Raw genomic sequence first — 20,559 nt, forward strand, 5'->3', positions numbered from 1 at the left:
AGAAAGTGCATCTGTCAAGAATTTAAGCAGGTGGGCCGGAATACAGTAAACACTTAAGATTCTGTAATCTTCCCCATGTATCAAAGCTTTAAGGATTACAAATCTCCCATTTGTGTCTTTAATGCACTCTAATAACTTAAATGGGATATTCTTCCTAACTAAAATGGCCACCGCTCTACTCCTCGTATTGAAAGATGAAAAATAAACCTGGTCATACCCATTCTGTTGCAGCTTCAAATGCTCTGCATCATCTAAGTGTGTCTCATGTAATTAGGCAACATCCACTCTCTTCCTTTTAAAGCTGAAAAGTATCTTCTACTCCTCTTGACAGATGAATGACTCCCCTTAGTATTCCAGGTGCATCACTTAAACACATCCTTAGCCATAACCTTCTATAGCACCATTTAGACTCCAGAGAGAGAAGAACCTGAACTATAGATCACTGAGCTATCCACAAAACCCAAAAACTACATAAACTAAAATAACTACAGCCAACAAATCTACAAAACTTACAAAAATTATGTACAACAAAAACAGAAAAACAAATAATTGCCAAAAACACTGGTTGGAGGAATTTCCCCCCCATTCGAAGGGGGTACCTATACAGCCTACAACCCTACTAACCATCCCAACTGCCGTCTCAACTCCTACCAGCTAGGGTCGCGCCACATACACCGACTACCCGGTAGAGAATAAAAAACACCCATGAGCAAGGTTAATACTATAGACAAGTAAACTAAAAATAAATAAGTCACTCATCCCTTAACATAACTTAGAAATTAAAGATAAATACTCTATCCATCCCTGACATCATTTCACACAACTTATTATCAGAAAGGAGACTCCACCAAGTCCTCTTTAAACAAAAGCAAACCTGAACAGCTCTGTCCTCTACACCTATTCGGCCATTCGACTTAAGTCAACATGTTCACAAAGTTCTCGCTTTCTTTGGCATGTCAAACAAATGTATGGATTCATTATGATTGATCTGAAACTCCGCTGGATATCTTAAAGAATACTGGATCCCAAGCTCTCTCAATCTCCCCTTGATGCCGTTGTAGGACATCCTTTTCCAGACCGCTGTCGCCGAGAAGTCTTGGAAAAACATGACCCTGGAGCCGCCAAGTCTTCAAATCCCTCCCCTGGGCTTTAGAGGCTCCCTTGACCCTCTGGTTGTCTTTACAATGATGGAACCTTACCAGGACAGGGCACGGGCACTGATCTGCACCTGCCTTTCGTGACACAATCCGGTGGGCTTTTTCAATTGTTATCCTTCCCTTCTCAACCTCCAAACCAAGAATCTCGGGAACCACCTCTCAAAGAACTTCACCAACTGCTCACCTTCCGGCCCCTCTGGTATGCTAACAACACGCTGGTCCTTTCTTCTGCCTGTTTAAGGGATCGTCTACCAGATCCAACAGACCCTGGGCCTATGTTTCCAGGGCTTCAATGCGGCTCTTGGAGAAGTCAGTCTCTGCCTCTACCCCTGCAGCCCAGCGCTTGAGCTCATTGGTCCTTTTTCCCAAGTCTTGCAGCATAGCAGTTACAGGAGTCATCTTCTCATCAATTATTTCCAAGATCTGCTTCCCCAGGACCTCATGAGATTTGGCCAGCTCCTCAACTCGGGTCTGGTGAGTAAGCAAACATTCAGTTTCAGAGGTCAGGACCATGGTACTGGCCCTGGGTGAGCTCCCTCCTTTCTTCAGCATCCCCCAGCTGCAAAGACAAAGGTGAGTAGATTCTTTTCAGGTTTCTAGCTCTTTTACTATGTTTTACTCACAGAAAAGCATTTTGGATGGGTTCTGGCTTAGCACGGAGCCCATCAAACGCAATCCTAACAGAACGCCACCATCTTGGATCCTGCCATGAATATTTTACTATTTTGTTGCTCAGCAATGTGAGCAAAGTAGTCAGAAATGTAAGCAGGCTGACCAAATGGGAAGAGCTAAACTGAACACAGAATCACGGAAAATGGCTACAATCAAATGTCAAGGCCACAGTTAATAATTCCTATTAGTTAATGCGCCAACCCAATTTTGCAAGATCATCACAGATGTTCTTAGATCAGATGGTACAGTTCTGAACCTCTACAAACTCAGGTACTGAAAAGGTAGATCTCCACGACAGAGCTAGATAGATGTGCCAAAGCCTCAAGAAATAGTTGTTAGCATTTGGAAACTGGGACCCAATAGGTCATATTCATCCCTGTACTGCCACATAAAGTATGACATGTTCTGATTAGGCTGCTTAAAAATTTGGGCTTTCATTGCTAATGGGGATGTCAATTTCTGCCTCAGTCTCCTTTGGAAAAAGGAACTTCCATGAAACTTGTCTATGTTAAAGCAGGGTCATATATTCTCTATTGATGTGATATATAGTTATGTAAATGCTAACTACAGGGCATGGAATTTCACTCAGGCTGTTTGACCAGCTTGGCAACTCTCCAACGAAACATCTGCTTAGGGATTCAAATCGGGAAACCTACTGGCGTCAAGTTTAAAAAAAGGACAGAGATAAACAAATTAACCTATTAAACAAAAGTTCATCAAAATTTACATACCTAAAGAAAGAAAACCAAAATTTAAAATCACCAGTTTGGGGCAAAAAAACTTTGAACTTTTGTACTTCACATTTGTGAAAGCAATCCCACATCAAGATGTTCTCTGGGGCTTCCCTCCTCAGACGCTGCAGTATTCACTTCTCTTTCTTTAAGAGGTAGTGAACCTCCTGTCTGCTACAGACCAGAGCTCTCTATGTCCAATGCCCAAAAGGGAGCAATCTATAATCCAAGTAATTTTATTTGTACCCCCCATCTCAGTACATTTTCACAATCAAACTGGTAACATAATATTAAGTAGAAAAGAGGAAATAAAGGAAATAAAGCAAACAGCACAACCTGGTGTGGTAAAATATAATGGTATTTGTTTTTTAGACTTGTACTGTGGGTCACTGTGTTTCAGATACTATAGATAACACTAGGCTTGGCAATGGAAAAGAACAAGGAGCGCTCTAAAATAAGAATAATTAATTGGAGGAGGGCCAATTTCAATGACGTGAGACAAATCCAGCCAACATAAGTCTAAATTACAGGTTGACAGACAAAACTATAGCTGAACAATGAGCTGTCATTAAAAAGGAGATAGGTCTGATATCATAGGTCAGGCAGCATCCCAGGAGCAGGAAATTCGACGTTTCGGGCAAAATGATTTTCCTGCTCCTCGGATGCTGTCTGACCTGCTGTGCTTTTCCAGCACCATGCTGATCTAAACTCTGGTTTCCAGCATCTGCAGTCCTCACTTTTGCATAGGTCTGATATAGTCAAGGTAACTTCCATAAGCAGAAAAGGTAGGGCAACAAAACCCAGAGCTCCCTGAGTGATCAAATATGAAACAGGAAAGAGTACATATGACAAATTCAGGTGAATAATACAATGAGAATCAGATTTAATACAGAAGATTTGATGAAGAATTGGAAAAAACAAATGAAAAAAGCAAAGAGAGAGTGTGAGAAGAGAATGATAATGAACATTAAAAAATTCAATTTTGATATATAAATCATAAAATGATGGAAAAAGGATATAGCCAGAAGTCAAACAACACCAGGTTAAAGACTAACAGGTTTATTTAAAATCAAAAGTTTTCAGAGCATTGCCCTTGACGAAGGGGCAGCACTCTGCAAGTTTTGATTTCAAATAAACCTGTTGGACTATAACCTAGTGTCGTGTGACTTCTGACCTTGTCCACCCCGTTCCAACACCAGCACCTCTACATCACAGAAAAAGGATAAGTTGGGCTGATTAGGGACCTAAAAGGAAACTTAGACATGGAGGTGGGGTGCTGGTTGAGGTGCTTTATGTCTATGGTGGGAAATGCTACCCAAATCATAGACGAAGAAGGGACAGCTGACACACTTAATGGATTTAAATTAGTAAAGAGGTGTTAACATGCAAGCTGTGCATAAAGTTGCTGAACTATCAGGCCTCAATGAAATGTATCCAAGGATACTAAAGGAGGAATGGAAATGACAGAGGCATTGACAGTAATATTCCAAATCTCTGGCAACAAGGTTTTGCCAAAGGACTAGAGAATTGCATGTACACGATGACCCCCGTATCCACGAGTGCGGTTGCCGTGGTTTAAGTTACCTGCAGTTTACTGCAGCTCGAACATATAAAAGGGAACATTCCAGAACCATGGACCAGGGGACTGCTGGGAAGGTACGTTTCATATTTAAATTAACGGGTGCACACCTATTCGCGGTTTCGGCCTTCTGCAGTAGCTCCTGGAATGTATCCCCCGCAGGTACGGGGTGGGGGGGGGTTGGTGGTGGTGGGGAACTACTGTACTACACCCTTGTTCAATAACTCATTTAAGAATAAGCCTAGTAACTACAGGCCAGACACTAACCTTGGCAGTATGCAAACTTTAAGGAACAATAACTCAAGACAAATGATTAGTCACTTGGGCAAATTCAAGAAGGAAATTCAGTCATGGATTTATTAAGAGAAAATCGTGTTTCACTAATTTTCTTGAGGTAATGGAAAGGCTTGATGATGATAGTATAGTTGATGTAAATAGACTTGCAAAAGGCATTTGATACATAACAGTCTTGTGAGCAAAGTTAGAACTGATGGCATAAAAGACATAATAACAACATGGATAACTAACTGACTGAGTGGCAGGAAAGAGCTGGTAAAGGTGAGTTACACAGGCTGAAGGAAGGTTTAAAATATGGTTCCCTACAGGTTGGTGTTAAGAATTCCACTCTTCCTGATATAAGTTAATGACCATGGGATGGTACAATAGCTCAGTAATTAGCACTGTTGCCTCACGGTGCCAGGGATCTGGGTTCAATTCCGCCCTTGGGTGACTATCTGTGTGGAGTTCACATATTCTCCCCTTGTCTGCATGGGTTTCCTCTCATTGTCCAAAGATGTGCAGGTTATGTGGATTATCTGTGCTAAATTGCCTGTAGTGTCCAGGGATGTGTAAGTGAGGTGGATTAGCCATGGGAGGTGCAGGGATAGGATAGGATGCCCGTCAGAGGGTTGGTGTGGAGTTTTTAGGCCAAATGGCCCATTTCCCCACTGTATGGACAAAATTCTATTCCATCCAGGTCCTGATTTTCTCTCCTAGATTGAGTGAGCAGAAGCGGGAGATTGAGAGTTCCCAGCTGTGCAAAACAATCTTCAAAAATGGCCAGAAACAAAAACAGAAGTTGCTGGAAAAGTTCAGCAGATCTGGCAGCATCTATGAAGAGAAATCAAAGTTGATGTTTCGGATCCAATGACCCTTCCTCAGAATGGTTCTGAGGAAAGACCATCAGATCTGAAATGTTAACTCTAATTTCTCTTCACAGATGCTGCCAGACTTGCAGAGCTTTTCCAGCAACTTCCGTTTTTATTTGAGATTTACAGAATCCGCAGTTCTTCTGGGTTTTTATTTAAAATAGCCCCACACTCTCTCCATTTTCAGTCTGGGAGCAAGGGCTGGATTAAACATTGGGACAGAGGATCTGGGAAGAACTGAGGAAGCTGCCAATTGTGAAACTGGGCTGGGCAGAAAATATCTTTTGGTCCTCCAGCACTGTTTTTAAAAAAAAATCCAAAATAAGCATGTTTTCAGCCCATCCCTTGACACCCTCAAACTCTCCCAGAGCTGATCCATGTTCACCCACCATCCTTTCCCATTCATCTACTATGTTTACTCACCTGTTATTCACAAGTATCTATGCACAATGAGAAAAAAGGAAAGTTCAATGACTTATGTTTTATGTTTCTGACTACATTTTGTTGAGAAAAATATTTTCATTCATAGAAACATTTCTTCACATCCTGACAGCTTTGACACTTCTTGACAGATCATGACAGGGTTGAGATACCTTTACATTTCTTAACAGTTCTTGACATGTTTTCACACTTTGATAGATCTTCGTATTTCTTGAAATTTATTGATAAATTTGACAAATGCTTTAAAAGTTTAACAGTTCCAAACAGTTATGCACCCTTTGTGCACAATACTTTCGACAGTTAACAATTGCAATGGGTACCTGACAAGCTACCCACAAACCATACCTGACTCTTCCAAAGGATATTTGTGACCTAAACCCCACCCCCAAGTTGTCGGGGACCATATCCATAAGAGGGGTACACTGTCTATCCAAAAGAAATGTGCTGAGAAGAAACCAACTCTGAGCACTCTGGGTTCTGTCCTGAGCACTCTGGGCTCCATAGAGTCAGAATACCAAAATTGCTGTTTAAATTGTGAGCCACCTCAGGGAGTTGAGCAGTTGTGAAGCCCAAAACAACTCTACTCCTGCCCGCATTGATATGGGAGGTTCTGTGCTTAAGGGCAGGAATCCCAATTTTGGGTCCCTTTCAGCACATTGGAAAGATTATACATGTATGTAGATGACGAACGACTTTCAAGTCATTATTGATTTTCATCATAAACATTAAAAATAATCATTCATCACTTTTCCCCAACAAAATCCTTTACAGACACTCACTCACTGTGGACTATCTTGACTTTTGAATTTCTTACTCACCTGATGAAGTTGCAAATGTTTCCTTTCAGTGATTTTCTATACATTCACTCGATGGAATTATCTATCTCTTCCACTCACACGCAATACGGGTAACCAACTTAATGATCTCAATTATCCTTAAGACAAACCCAGGACCCTTCTCAGCCTTTCTCTTTGGGCTGCTAAAACATCCAAAGACTCCTTTCCAGCCTGAAGACTTCTACAAACTAAACTTGTCCTACCTCAGGTCATGTTCTTCTAAACTGAAAACCTGATTGTGGCTTCTGGACATGTATCTTTTCTGTGGATCACAAAAACTGATGTCATCAATATACAGGAATTATCTCAACAAGTACATTGTTGAATCATTTTGCAAAATCATGTGATTTCTTGATAAGTTCAGTGTTCCAAGTGAATGCACACCACTATCTTAAACAAATGTCACCTTCACAGAACTGAAAACTAAAATCCATTTCCCCCCATTTTTTGAATCCAAGTTTATAAATAATAATATGACATTACAAAGCTTCATCAGGCCTCCCTTTTGAAAAATAAGAAGGTATTTTGATCACAATATATTTTATTATTAGCAACTTTCATATTTACAGTTAACAACTTGTATGGTTGCATTAGACTCCAATAAAACAGTTTCATTGTCATGGAATCTCTGAAAAAGACACTGAAGAGTTGTGGCCCACGTAAATCACAGTCAACAGAGAATTGTTGAATATGTGCTCTTCAAAACTCTTTAGTGTCTACACTACATAGAACATAGAACATAGAACATAGAAGAATACAGCGCAGTACAGGCCCTTGGGCCCTCGATGTTGCGCCGATCCAAGCCCACCTAAACTACACTAACCCACTATCCTCCATATACCTATCCAATGCCCTCTTAAATGCCCATAAAGAGGGAGAGTCCACCACTGTTACTGGCAGGGCATTCCATGAACTAACGACTCGCTGAGTGAAGAACCTACCCCTAACATCAGTCCTATATCTACCCCCCCTTAATTTAAAGCTATGCCCCCTTGTAATACCCGACTCAATACGCGGGAAAAGGTTCATACTGTCGACCCTATCTAACCCCCTAATCATCTTGTACACCTCAATCAAGTCACCCCTAAACCTTCTTTTCTCTAGTGAAAACAGCCCCAAGTGCCTCAGTCTTTCCTCATACGATTTTCCTTCCATACCAGGCAACATCCTGGTAAACCTCCTCTGCACCCGTTCCAATGCCTCCACATCCTTCCTATAGTATGGCGACCAAAACTGCACACAATATTCCAGATGCGGCCGTACCAGAGTCTTATACAACTGCATCATGACCTCAGGACTCCGAAACTCAATTCCTCTACCAATAAAAGCCAGTACGCCATATGCCTTCCTCACCGCACTATTTACCTGGGTGGCAACTTTCAGAGATCTGTGTACATGGACACCAAGATCCCTCTGCTCATCCACACTACCAAGTATCCGACCATTAGCCCAGTACCCCATCTTTTTGTTATTCTTCCCAAAGTGAATCACCTCGCACTTAGCTACATTGAATTCCATCTGCCACCTTTCTGCCCAGCTCTGCAGCTTCTCTATATCCTGCTGTAACCTGCCACATGCTTCCTCACTGTCAACAACTCCTCCGACTTTCGTATCATCCGCAAACTTGCTCACCCAACCTTCTAACCCCTCTTCCAGGTCATTTATAAAAATGACAAACAGCAATGGTCCCAAAACAGATCCTTGCGGAACACCGCTAGTGACAGCACTCCATGAAGAAACTTTGCCATCAACTACTACCCTCTGTCTTCTTCCATCCAGCCAATTCCTAATCCAAACCTCCAACTCACCCTCAATGCCATATCTCCGTATTTTCTGCAGTAGCCTACCATGGGGAACCTTATCAAACGCCTTACTAAAATCCATATATACCACATCTACCGCTTTCCCCTCATCAACCTCCTTCGTCACCTTTTCAAAGAATTCAATAAGGTTTGTGAGGCACGACTTGCCCTTCACAAAACCATGCTGACTATCCTTGATCACATTATTCCTATCTAGATGTGCATAAATCCTATCCCTTACAATTCTCTCTAAGACTTTGCCCACAACAGAAGTGAGACTCACCGGCCTATAGTTACTAGGGCTATCCCTACTCCCCTTTTTGAACAAGGGAACCACATTTGCTATCCTCCAGTCTTCTGGGACTACTCCTGTAGACAAAGAGGACATAAAAATCAAGGCCAATGGCTCTGCAATCTCCTCCCTTGCTTCCCAGAGAATCCTAGGATAAATGCCATCAGGCCCAGGGGACTTATCTATTTAGTGGAGACTTTTAGTCTACACTAAAATCAGAGACTCTTTTCTCACAATTGAATATTTCTGTTTACACTCAGTTAATTTTCTTGGGAAAAAAAATGAACTGGTCATTTAAATCCTATCACATTCTCCTGTTATACCAATACACCAATGCTAATGTCACTGGCATCACTAACCTTTTAATAATTATATGCTAGTAAAACTATTGCTGTAGGCTCAGCTTTCAAATTTTTTTAAAGTGATCTATCATTCTTTTGTCCATTCAAAATTCTTGCCTTCCTTGAATAAACTTGTCAAAGGAGTCATAAGAGTGTGAAATTTGGAATGCACATGCAATGGGGAAGATGGTGGCATTGTGGTAATGTCACTGGACTAGTAATTCAGAGCCCAGCTGAATGACCTGAAGACATGAATTCAAATTCATTAGTCAAATTTGAACTTAATTTTTAAAAAGTGACAATAGAAAGCTAGAGTAATAGCAGCTATTGTCATAAACACCCAATTGGTTCCCTACTGCCCCTTAAGGAAGGAAATCTGCAATTCTCATCTGGTCTGGCCTATTTATGGCTCCAGACCCATGTAATATGATTGATTTCTAACTACCCTCTAGGTAGTAAATGTTGGCCTATCTAGTGATGGTCACATCCTATGAACAAATCAAAAATCTCTGCAAATTTCAATGTATCACAGAATTTTCACTAAGGCATGGGAAAATCCAATATATCCCTATTTTTTGCTGCTCTGGGTGCTACTTGGCTTTGTCCCACAGTATGACCCAAGTAAGTCACTTTTGCTTTGGCAAATTCACTTTTAGCCAAATTTATGATCAAATTGGCTCTTTGTAACTGATTAAACAGCTCATTCAAGTTATGTAAAGGTTCTCTCAAGTTTGGCCAATACAACCAGAACACTGATGTATGCAACAAATATTAGATAATCTTTTGATGGCCGTGCTTATTAAATATGAAAAATTGCTGGTGCAGTTTTCAGTCCAAATGGCAAGGCTTTAGTTTGATGTGGTGCAAGTGCTATGAGAAAAGTTGATAGTTCTTTGCCTGTGCTAGTCAAAGGCATCTTCCAATAGCCTTTTAACAAGTCAATTTTTATAACTAATCATGTTTATCTAATTCTCTCAATACAATCTTGAAATCGTGGATTCAGATACAAATGTGCTTTTGCTACTATATTAACTTTGTGATCATTGATGTATGGTCTTTGATCCATCTGGTGTCAGCATCAAAACAATAGGAGAGCTTTAGCTACTATGACTCAATTCAACAATGTCATTCTCCATCATGAACTTAATTTCGGTCACTGACTTGAGCTACTCTGTCTGGGCAGAATCTATAAGGATTTGCTTTATGGGTAACACACCCACATTAACATCATATAAAGCCAAAGTGGTTTCTCCTGGCCTGTTCATATGAATTGATTTATAAATCTGTGATATCTTTCATAAGTCCTTCAATAGTTTCTGAGAGATACCTAATATTCCATTTAACGTTTCTAAGTAGTTCCATTATGTCTAATCTGACCACTGAATGGTCAAATTTTGAATTTTCAATTTCTGATTCATTTTCAAATCATATAATAATTATATTTCCCTTCCTATTTCTCTTACCACTGTAAATACACTTCTGTTCTGACTATCTTCCCTGTCACACTATCACTTTAACATATTACCATTACAGACCTACATTTTTTTCCTCATGTTTGGCATACTCGTCACATAACTCTTCAGGGATTTTTTTATTTGATAATGTCTGGTGAACTTTACAATTCCCCAAAGACAGGTAACAGTACTGAGTTCTGAAGAGCTGTCACTGGACCCAAAACGTTAACTCTGTTTTGTCTCCACAGATACTATTAGACCTACTGAGTTTTTCCAATAATTCCTGTTTGTGTTTCTGATTAGCAGCATCTGAGTTCTTTGGGCTTCTTTTCAAATAATACTAATGCTTAGTCTCCAATAACAAAATTCCAAGCTTTGACCTTGTTATCTGCTCAAGGTTTCAGGATTTATTGAGCACTTTACATACTATGTTTAGACAACAAGCATGCTTTAATCTTTTACACAACTAAAACCCATTTTTCTCTTATCAGACATTAGAGACAACTAGCAGCCATTAGCCATAAGGAAACCAGTGCCTAAGACCCTGAAATGGGGGGATTGTGGTGTCATAATAATGTTATTAGATTAACAATCCAGGTGCCCAGGCTAATGTATTGAGGTGGATGGGTTCAAATCCCACCAATGCTGTTGATGGCATTTAAACGCAGTTCATGAAATCTGGAATTGAAATTTGATAGTTATAAAAACACATCTGGTTCACTAATGCCATTTAAGGAAAATCATCTGTTGCCTTTATCTAGTCTGTCACTGCAGATAAACAGCAGTGTGATTGACTCTTAACTGCCCTCTGAAATGGCCTAGAAAGCCTGTCAGCTCTCAGACAATTAGATATGGGTAACAATTGCTAGCCTTGCCAGTAATGCCCTCATCCAATGAAAGAATAAATTTAGTTCCACCCCCACCTGTGAGGGGGAAGTCACTGAAGCCTGAGAGGATGTGCTGGCAGAGCTTTCAGCTGTCCCTCCCATTAACTCAAAGACTTTCTCCCCAGGAGCATAGATAGGGTGAAAAGACAAGGATCTCTACCCTAAGGTGGAGGAGTTCAAAACTAGGGGGCATATTTTTAAGGTGAGAGGAGAAAGTTTTAAACAGGGATGAGAGGCAACTTTTTTACACAGAGTGGTTCATGTGTGGAATGAACTTCCAGAGGGAATGATGAGGTACAATTACAACATGTAAAAGTAATTTGGAAAATTGCATGAATAGGAAAGGTTTGGAGGCATATGGACCAAAAGGAGTCAATTGGGACAATTTAGCTTGGAAACATGATCAATTTGGACTAGTTGGAACGAAAGGTCTGTTTCCATGCTGTATGATTCTATGATTGGATTTGAGAGCACAATATGGTGAGTGCCTCATTGACACATCTCCACAGCTGGGTGAGGCAGAAAGCCAGACTAATCGGGCACTCAGAGCACTCCCACAGATCTGGCACATCCTTGCTCCAGACAGAAGGAAATCCCATGGTCTCAAAATGCACAGAGATACCTTTACAAAACAAAAGAGATGGATGGCTTCCCCTCAGGACACTCCAGGATGACAAAGACCATCCATCTCCCCCTTTCTTGTGATCTCAAAATTTAAAAAAATTAAGGAGCTTTTCCTGCAGTGTCATAATTGAGATTAGGTGTTGTTTCCCATCACTAATTAATGATGTCAGTTTTCTTTTTGCACATGACTCTTTGTGGCAGGAAGCAAATAAATGTGTCACATCCATTTTAAACATCCAAATTCCCAAATTATAACAATATATAACACACACCTTTAGCTCTTTAATTCATTACTCAAATCAAGATGCCAAAATACTGGTCGTTGTGTATTCCAAGTGAATATCAATTGTCTTTCTCAAGCTGATCATTCCATAGGTGACCTTTCACCTCCAACATATGAAGTTATTACAGAAGTGTGAAGAAAACAGAAGAATGCTTTGATGCTTCATTACGTTTCAGTGCCTACTGATTAAAAATGGTAATTCTGAGGTAGCTGGTTTTGAACATTTCATTGTGATTGTTAGGTGATCACAGCGGACATTTTAGTTTGTCAATGTCTTTTTGAAAACATGTTGTAGTCCTAGAATGTCTTGGATATTAAAGTCAAATGACGAACATGGAACATTGATAGTCTATTTCCACGAAGATTGTTACAGTCTGTTTGTGAAAGGCCCCACTGGATGAGAAGTTCAAGAAGGTATCACATTTGCCACAGTAGAGGATACCATTTGTAATTTTGATAAAGCTGTACTCAACCATGTTGAGGACATGTCTTAAAGTATCAACATCAGCAATAAAGGTGACACTCCTAACCAGAAGCACCATTCATCCAACACCAGTCCCTGTTCCCTTCCCTAGCCCTTTCATGAGAATATATTGCAAGACCCAAATGCAGCACGGGTTCTATCTTGTGAATTATTTGCTCGTTTTTCTACCTTAGTTAGTTAAGCTGGTATGTTTGTTTCAGGGGCAATCCATTTCCTGAATCACTGGATCTATTTGCCTGAAAGTAAAATGTTACAAATTCAATAATCTTATTTCCTGGAAAATAGCTACTTCAGATACTGGATTGCCTCATCCCATTGATACTTTACCTTGTCTGTGGGAATACTGAAGAATGCTATGTATTTTTGTGGTAGGTCACTTCACACAATTCCTATCCCAGGATGAAAAAGAAGGATCTAATTATCAATGAGCAAGAAGGTTAAATTACATAGGCAATACTGAACATGTTTCATTTTCCCAGCTGCCTTCTCCCCAGGACATTTCTGATTTTGGAGATAAAGCAAAATGTTTCAACAGCAACTGGTTTTATACCCCTGCTGATTTTTACTTCCATTTGGATGTTATTTGAATGCTGTTTTTCAGATGTCTAATCTATTACATTGTCAGCATATTTAATTTACCTGATTGGATGGGATCCTTTCCCCACTGAATAGCTGAGCTCCACTCACTCCACAGCTTAGTATTTGCACAGTACTGGTTAATCTTACTTCGAACTTGAAAGGTGTAGAATTTCTTTGGATCTACACTTGACAAAACATATTTTGTTTGTGCAGTGATGACTTGTACCTAGATGAACAAATCCAGAAAAAGCAGCATTGTAATCAGAACTGAAGAAAATATTAAAATCTCATTTCATAGGTAAACAATGTGTCTCCAAACTCCATGCTATTTACACTGATTGATAAGGAACTCATTCCAGATCACCATTTTCTCACATTCTCGGTAACCTGCTCTTTATAGTACAAGGAGGAAGGGACAATCCAAGATCTCCTGAGTTGAAACATCATGGACAAATAAGAAAACAATAATTCAAAAGTCAATTTCAATCAGATTTTTCTTTCGATGTCCATGTTTTACTGAGACTGAAAGTGCAAATGTATGCAGTGACCAACTAAATATTCATTAGGCTTAGGTATATTGTATTTATTATTTTATATTCACTCCTTGATGTCATACTCATTAAATGTTGCTTCGTTGTCAAGATCACAGCGGACATTTTAGTTTGTCAATGTCTTTTTGAAAACATGTTGTAGTCCTAGAATGTCTTGGATATTAAAGTCAAATGACGAACATGGAACATTGATAGTCTATTTCCATGAAGATTATTACAGTCTGTTTGTGAAAGGCCCGGTGGGCGGCACGGTGGCACAGTGGTTAGCACTGCTGCCTCACAGCGCCAGAGACCCGGGTTCAATTCCCGCCTCAGGCGACTGACTGTGTGGAGTTTGCACGTTCTCCCCGTGTCTGCGTGGGTTTCCTCCGGGTGCTCCGGTTTCCTCCCACAGTCCAAAGATGTGCAGGGTCAGGTGAATTGGCCATACTAAATTGCCCATAGTGTTAGGTAAGGGGTAAATGTAGGAGTCTGGGTGGGTTTCGCTTCGGCGGGTCGGTGTGGACGTGTTGGGCCGAAGGGCCTGTTTCCACACTGTAATCTAATCTAATCTAATCAGCCATTCTCACATTACCTCACGAGTTCAACTGTTTTCTTCATGTCTAGACCAAGGCTGTAATAAATTGAGGAGCCAAGTGGCTTGAATGCAACTTACAGGCAGTGTCAGTGAGCAGGCTATCGCTGTATAAGAAACATTAGTTAGCATTGTCAACAATTTCATCCATCACTTTGCTGATGATCAAGAGATGCTGGTGGGCCAGTAATTAGCCAGATTGAATATTTCCTGCTTTTTGTGAACAGAATGTACCTGGGTCATGTCTTACATTGTAATATTAGATCTGAACATAGGATGACAAAAACATTTTGAAACAAGGATTCTTTATCCCACTGGAATCAGGTCATTACACAAATTAAGGGATTTAAGCAAGGAAAGAAGTATTTAGAAGGAACAAAACTAGTAGTTGCATCTGTTTAAGGAAATGCTTTCTCTGGTGGAATGATTTTCCTATGAAGCCTCCTTCCCCCAAGAGGGTCTGTTTGACAGCTCCAGTGCCCTGCTTGGTTCCCTCCCTCACCATTGCCACCTGCTGCTGGAGGTTCCATTATACACTTCCCTGTTTGAGCCATGCCATCCCAATGAGTACATACTGCACATACAGATAATTTATGAAGCAGTTTGGTGATCGGCAGATTCAATTGGAACATGTTGCTTGAATGTTTGTGTCTATATTATTGGCAACAATTTCTTCCTGCATCACCGACCTGGACAATCTGAAAGGGTTCTGGTGATATGCAGTATTTGCTCACAAGAGCCTACTCAAACTCTTCTTTGCATTGCTAATGGCTCTAGGCTCTATGGTAGATCACCCACATTGGGATATAGGTTGTTCAAGTCTCCAGGAGTTGCAGGATCTGCAGCATTTGTTACTTCAGTTTAAGCCTCCTGAAAGGTCACTCCATTCCATTTTTGAGGGACAGAGTAGGCCTCCCCACACTGAATGTACCCTCTTAATTCACAACACACAGGTCTGTCCAGGAGTCCTCATCACTATCTCCCTCCATTTCACTCAAATTATCGTAAAACGACATTTGAGGTTCCACAATTAATTTGTTTTCAAATCATTCATCAGATGTCTGACCCCAAGCAGCTCTCTTCTTCTGTGAATCATTTTCTGAGACTGTCCCAACTATCAGTTCAACAACATTGATGTGACTACCTGTGTCAAGCCATTTGGTGACTCCTTGGAGTTTAGCATCCCAGATGTCTGTATTTTATTCCAAGCCCTGATATTGCAACTTCAGAAGAATAACCTTGTGCTGACGATGCGTTCTGTTAGCCTTTCAATTGATCAATGCTTCTCTTCTCAGTGCTTCTCTTTCAGTTATCTCAAATAGATGTTAGATGTTATCTCAGATGCCAGGCTTAGCCTTTTGTGGTGCTCAGCTACCCACTCATTGATCTGACCATCCCCATTAGAAGGCATGGGGAGACCAAGGAGAAAGTCCATTGTCAGGACATAGCCATGCCTGAAGAAGAGATACTGTGGAGAATAGCCTATGGAGGAATGAGGAGTGCTATTATAAGCCAAAACCATCTCCAAAAGGTTCTCAGACCACATTGGTTTACTCTCATGAGGCCAGGTTCACAGATGGTCATACAGAATTTGTCTGAATCATCCATTACCCTCAGGATGATATTGAGTGGTGCAGCTCCTGGCAATGCCACGGACCTTGCAAAGCTTTTGCTCTCACTGTGAATCTGACATAGAACACTGAAACAGACAAGCCTTCAGGTACTAACATGCTGGATAAATTGAAGTATTTTGGTCAAGGGTGGGAATAGCCGGCATGAACTTGGTGATGACATCCAGGAGTACAACAACACGCTCGATTCCATTACTGCTGAGGAGAAGGACTACAAAATCTACTGCAATACCTCTAAAGGTCTCTTGGTTACCAAGGATCCTAGGTTGGGGTGAAGTTGCCTCCTGACTTGGGCCAAAGCTCAGCTCTCACATTACAACTGTAGGTATTCTCTCAGGTATTCTGGACCAAAAATGCCACAGACTGGTCAGGGCAGTAGTCTTTTCTGTCACTTAGTGTCTTGCTTGATTATGAACCAATACCAACACTTGAGGCTGTCAGGAAGGATAAGTTGCTTCAACATTCTCTCCATACCATGAACCAGCTGATAGAGGACTCCATCCTCTTGCTGATCCTCTTCCAGCACCTCAACAGTTTCTGTGCCTATTTGGACACCCTCGTCATTGGCTCTGGGTTGCTGGATGTTAGGCCTTCTGGCAATGGTGCAGTCTGCTTCTGTTTGTGTTAATCAGCTGAAGCTTTCTGAGTTAGATGGCAAGGGTGAAGCCACACCAGGTTCGACCTGTCCAGACTTGGTTTAAATCTCATTCATAGTTGTATCCATGACACGCAACTGAATTTTAGTCAGAATGTCATAGGCAATTAGGGTTGGAATGCTGCCTTTGACTTGGGCCAAAGACCCACTCAGCTGTTTATGGTGTGGGGTCCCTCCTATGGTCAGTCTTCTGACTAAAGCCATCAACATTGCATTAGTTTTGACTGAACTAGACTAAATCTGGCATCAGAATAGAGCAACATCAGGAATCCATTGACTTTCTACTGATTAAACCTCAGTAGATGTTTGAAAATAGCTAAGTGGGTTGCATTAAAGACTTCTAACCCTGCACAACACATCTCTTTATTTCTGGAGAATCAATGGTTTAAGTTTCATACAGGAGCAATTCTACACATTCTACTTGTTCAGCTTGAGACTCTGATTGACGTAAGTGATAGATCCTCACTTTTCTGTTTCTCCTCCTTTTGAGGACTGTAGGAGAGGCTTACCAACATGATGATTTGCTGAGGACATCATGGCCCAAAATTCTCTGCAGGTAGTCTTCAGGCATGCCCCTGTAAAGGGGTGGATGGTGAGGAATCTTTACTGGACAGATTCTTTGTTGGGGGTAAACATCTTAGTCACCGAAACTGGTAGCCTGATGGATATCTTACCCTATTCTCCCACAATGACAAGGGCTGCTCCCAAAATTACACCAGGTGGGAGCATGTAGCATGTGAAACGTGGCACTCTAGTAATGCCAAATATCAATCAGTTAGAGATGGTGTGTCATGACCAGAGGTGATGTGGGCAGGTAAAGGGACAGCCCAATTCATTGCTGCTTGAACAATTCTAGGTCCCTGTGGGAGAAAGTCCACTTCCCTGTCCACCCACACCATGGACACAAAGAACATCAGGAACCATGTCTGCCTAAGCCACAACAGAAACTACCCAGAATGCCTCAGCCTTGACCAAACAGGTGAACTAAGACACTAGGCAGCAAACAGGAGCTGACTCAAGCCACTTCCAGATTGAGGAATACACTTCCTGAAACAGCCTGACAACAGACTTCCTCGCCTTCAGTAAACATAACTGCTCCCGAAGCCCTAAGGGCAGCCTTACTCCTCACACATACTGGAACTCCATAAAGGATGCACAGACTGAAAGGCACCAAGATACCTCGCTTGTGGACTCACCACAATGGAAACCCATTGATGCCAGGATGAGAAATATTAGCACCTACTCTCACGGAGGATTGGAATCTCCTAACCCAATCACTGACTGATTGTTGTTACCGGACGGCTGATTGTCCTCCCATTGATTGAGTTTTACTCTTGATTGTACTGTAATTCACACCACATGACTGTACCCCTATAAAACTGCCTGTGCTCACTGCTTGAGGAAAAGAACCCTTGGTCTACCTGTACAGACTGTCAGTTCTGTGTCAGCGTAGTCAATTTCTCTTCCAGTGATATTGCTTGTAATAAACAGCTTGTCAATTTCACCTGATCCACGCTTGTATCATCTCTATTCAGTTGGGTAATTTCTTCCCATATGAGTTGACACACTTTAAGTGTATCAAAATCCCTGAAGCCCCATCTGCCAACTTCGCAATGGTCCTCAAAGCAGTCACTATCAATGCTTTATAGATCACCTAGATATTTCCAAACACCCAAACACCATGATTATTCTCAAGTTCCTTATTTCCATTAGATTATTGATTGGATCATGAACTATCAGAAACTCTAGGCTATGAAAAGTGTTATTGAGGACAGTTAGGGAGAGATAAATGAGGCTGCATGGTGGCTCAGTAATTTGCACTGCTGCCTCACAGCACCAGGGACCCGGATTTGATTCCAGCCTTGGGAGACTGTGTAGAATTTGTACATTCTCCCTGTGTCTGTCTGGGTTTCCTCCAGGTGCTCTGGTTTCCTTCCACAGTCCAAAGACGTGCAGGTTAGGTGTATTGGCCATGCTAAATTGCCCATAGTCTCCAGGAATATGCAGGCTAGTTGGATTAGCCAAGGGAAATGCAGGGTTACAGGTGTAGGGTAGGTGAGTGGGATGCTCTTTGGAGGTCAGTATGGACTCAAAGGGAGAAAGTGCCTGGTTCCACACTAAAGATTCTATGATGATAACGTACATCCAGTCCCTACGAAGACGAGACTTAGATGAGGGAAGAGATGTCAACCAGCTCACACCCCATAGCAATTTGCTCACAGAAAAGCTAATAAGTTACAGTAAATACCCTTGGTTCTGTGTCAATTAGCCATGTCAAATCTACATTGACAAATTTTATGCTCACTCTAGGGCAAGTCCCTGTCACTCTACATAAGATTGTGCCCTTCAAGAAGAATTCTCACTCCTGCCTGGCTCTTGCTGGGAGGTCCAAAAAGTTTAAAGTCCAGTGAGAAGGGAAAGCCATTGCAATGGATGTGCCTGATGACAATGGTGGCCACGGATGATGAGGGCAGTCTCGAATGAACCTTGACATAATTCAAACATCTCTTGAATGGGATCAACCATGAAGCTTGCCATGGAGATCGGACAACAAGGATTGGATTTGCATTTGCTGTGCAGTAATCTGTTCTGCCTGCTTCTTCAACCTGTGGTCTACATCCCCATCCATGCTGACAGTCACCTGCCTGATGGTAGTCGCTTTTGTGGTCTTACAAGTTCGATATTTCCCCATGTTCCAGATGATGTGATCCCACACACCACTGAAACAAAATTGAGGTTTTTATCACAATTAAGTCTCCTCAACTCCATTTGGACATAACTATCTTTCACCGCTTCACTAAGTGTTCTTCCCTGGGCAATCTGAAGGAGGAATCCAGCTGAACAACACAATCAAGCAACTTCAGGAGCTCCAGGGATACAGATACCATGTCCTCCTCTTCAACATGCATTTGCCTATAAAATGTTTGTTCTAGGTGGGTCAGACTACTGCAGTTCCCATAAACTTCTGTCAGTACCTCAAAGATGCAACCGCACACTTCTTTGAGCATAAGTAGCCCTTCCCACTATTTTCCATTGGACTTTCCCACAGGAGGCTCAATTGTGAGCACCACTTACTGACTGCAATTATCAGGTGTACACCTTCAATCAAGTGTTCAATCGCCAGGCCACCACATGTTTCCAAATATTCCCCAACTTTGTCCAGCTTCCTTTCATTGGCAAGTAGAAAATCCAACCAGCAGGGTCACTTTCATCCTCTGTAATCTCAAGGCAAAACATAAAGAGAGCCTCTGCTGTTTTTGGACTAAAGCTTCAATTTCTATCACCAATACCTGAGTCTACATTTATGATGGAGTAATTCTAGCCTCTCTCATAGACTTTGTCAGTCTCAACCCTCCTACCACAAATTCCATCTCAGCCCAGTGCCTTTCAATATCACCTAGCATCTCTTAATGCCTATGCTGTGCAATCCTGCCAACTACATCAGAAGTATAAGATGAAATTTGAATACACGGATGTCCCAATGACTATGAAGAAGGGCATCTTTATTCCTCCAGCATCAGGTTATTACAGAATTGAAAAGAAACTCAGGATAGGTAAAGAGGAATTATGGAATTAAGCTTGTGGTTTCATCTGGCTGCCTTTCCCCAAAAGCACCCTTGTCCAGAGAGAGTCCTGTTCAATTGCTCTTCCTGTCTTGCTCAATGCCCTCCCTCATCCCTGCCACCTGCGACTGGAGATGTCATTACAACATAGTTTGGCTAATGCCATTGTTGTAGCAGAACTGGAATAGCTTGGTTAGGGCACAACTAATTCTTCAGAATATGCCTACAATACTATTGCTCGGATGCTGTCTGGGTCATAGATTTCGCAACATCCA

The 20,559-nt window shown here is 41.4% G+C and overlaps 1 protein-coding gene across 2 annotated transcripts in view; it reads right to left on the reverse strand.

The window, feature by feature from the left end:
* The window catches only part of LOC122557517 (cytokine receptor common subunit gamma-like), a 63,046-nt gene that overhangs the window by 23,123 nt on the left and 19,364 nt on the right, over window positions 1-20,559 (reverse strand). For both annotated transcript variants that reach the window (XM_087991770.1, XM_043705265.2), the window contains exon 5: window positions 13,371-13,536. In XM_087991770.1, the coding sequence (XP_087847896.1) occupies window positions 13,371-13,536 (166 nt within the window). The remainder of the gene's footprint in view (window positions 1-13,370; window positions 13,537-20,559) is intronic.

Source organism: Chiloscyllium plagiosum, unplaced genomic scaffold (genome assembly GCF_037043375.1).
Source record: "Chiloscyllium plagiosum isolate Xiang-an unplaced genomic scaffold, Cpla_swu_hap1 HiC_scaffold_11, whole genome shotgun sequence".
NCBI classification, from domain to species: Eukaryota; Metazoa; Chordata; class Chondrichthyes; order Orectolobiformes; family Hemiscylliidae; genus Chiloscyllium; species Chiloscyllium plagiosum.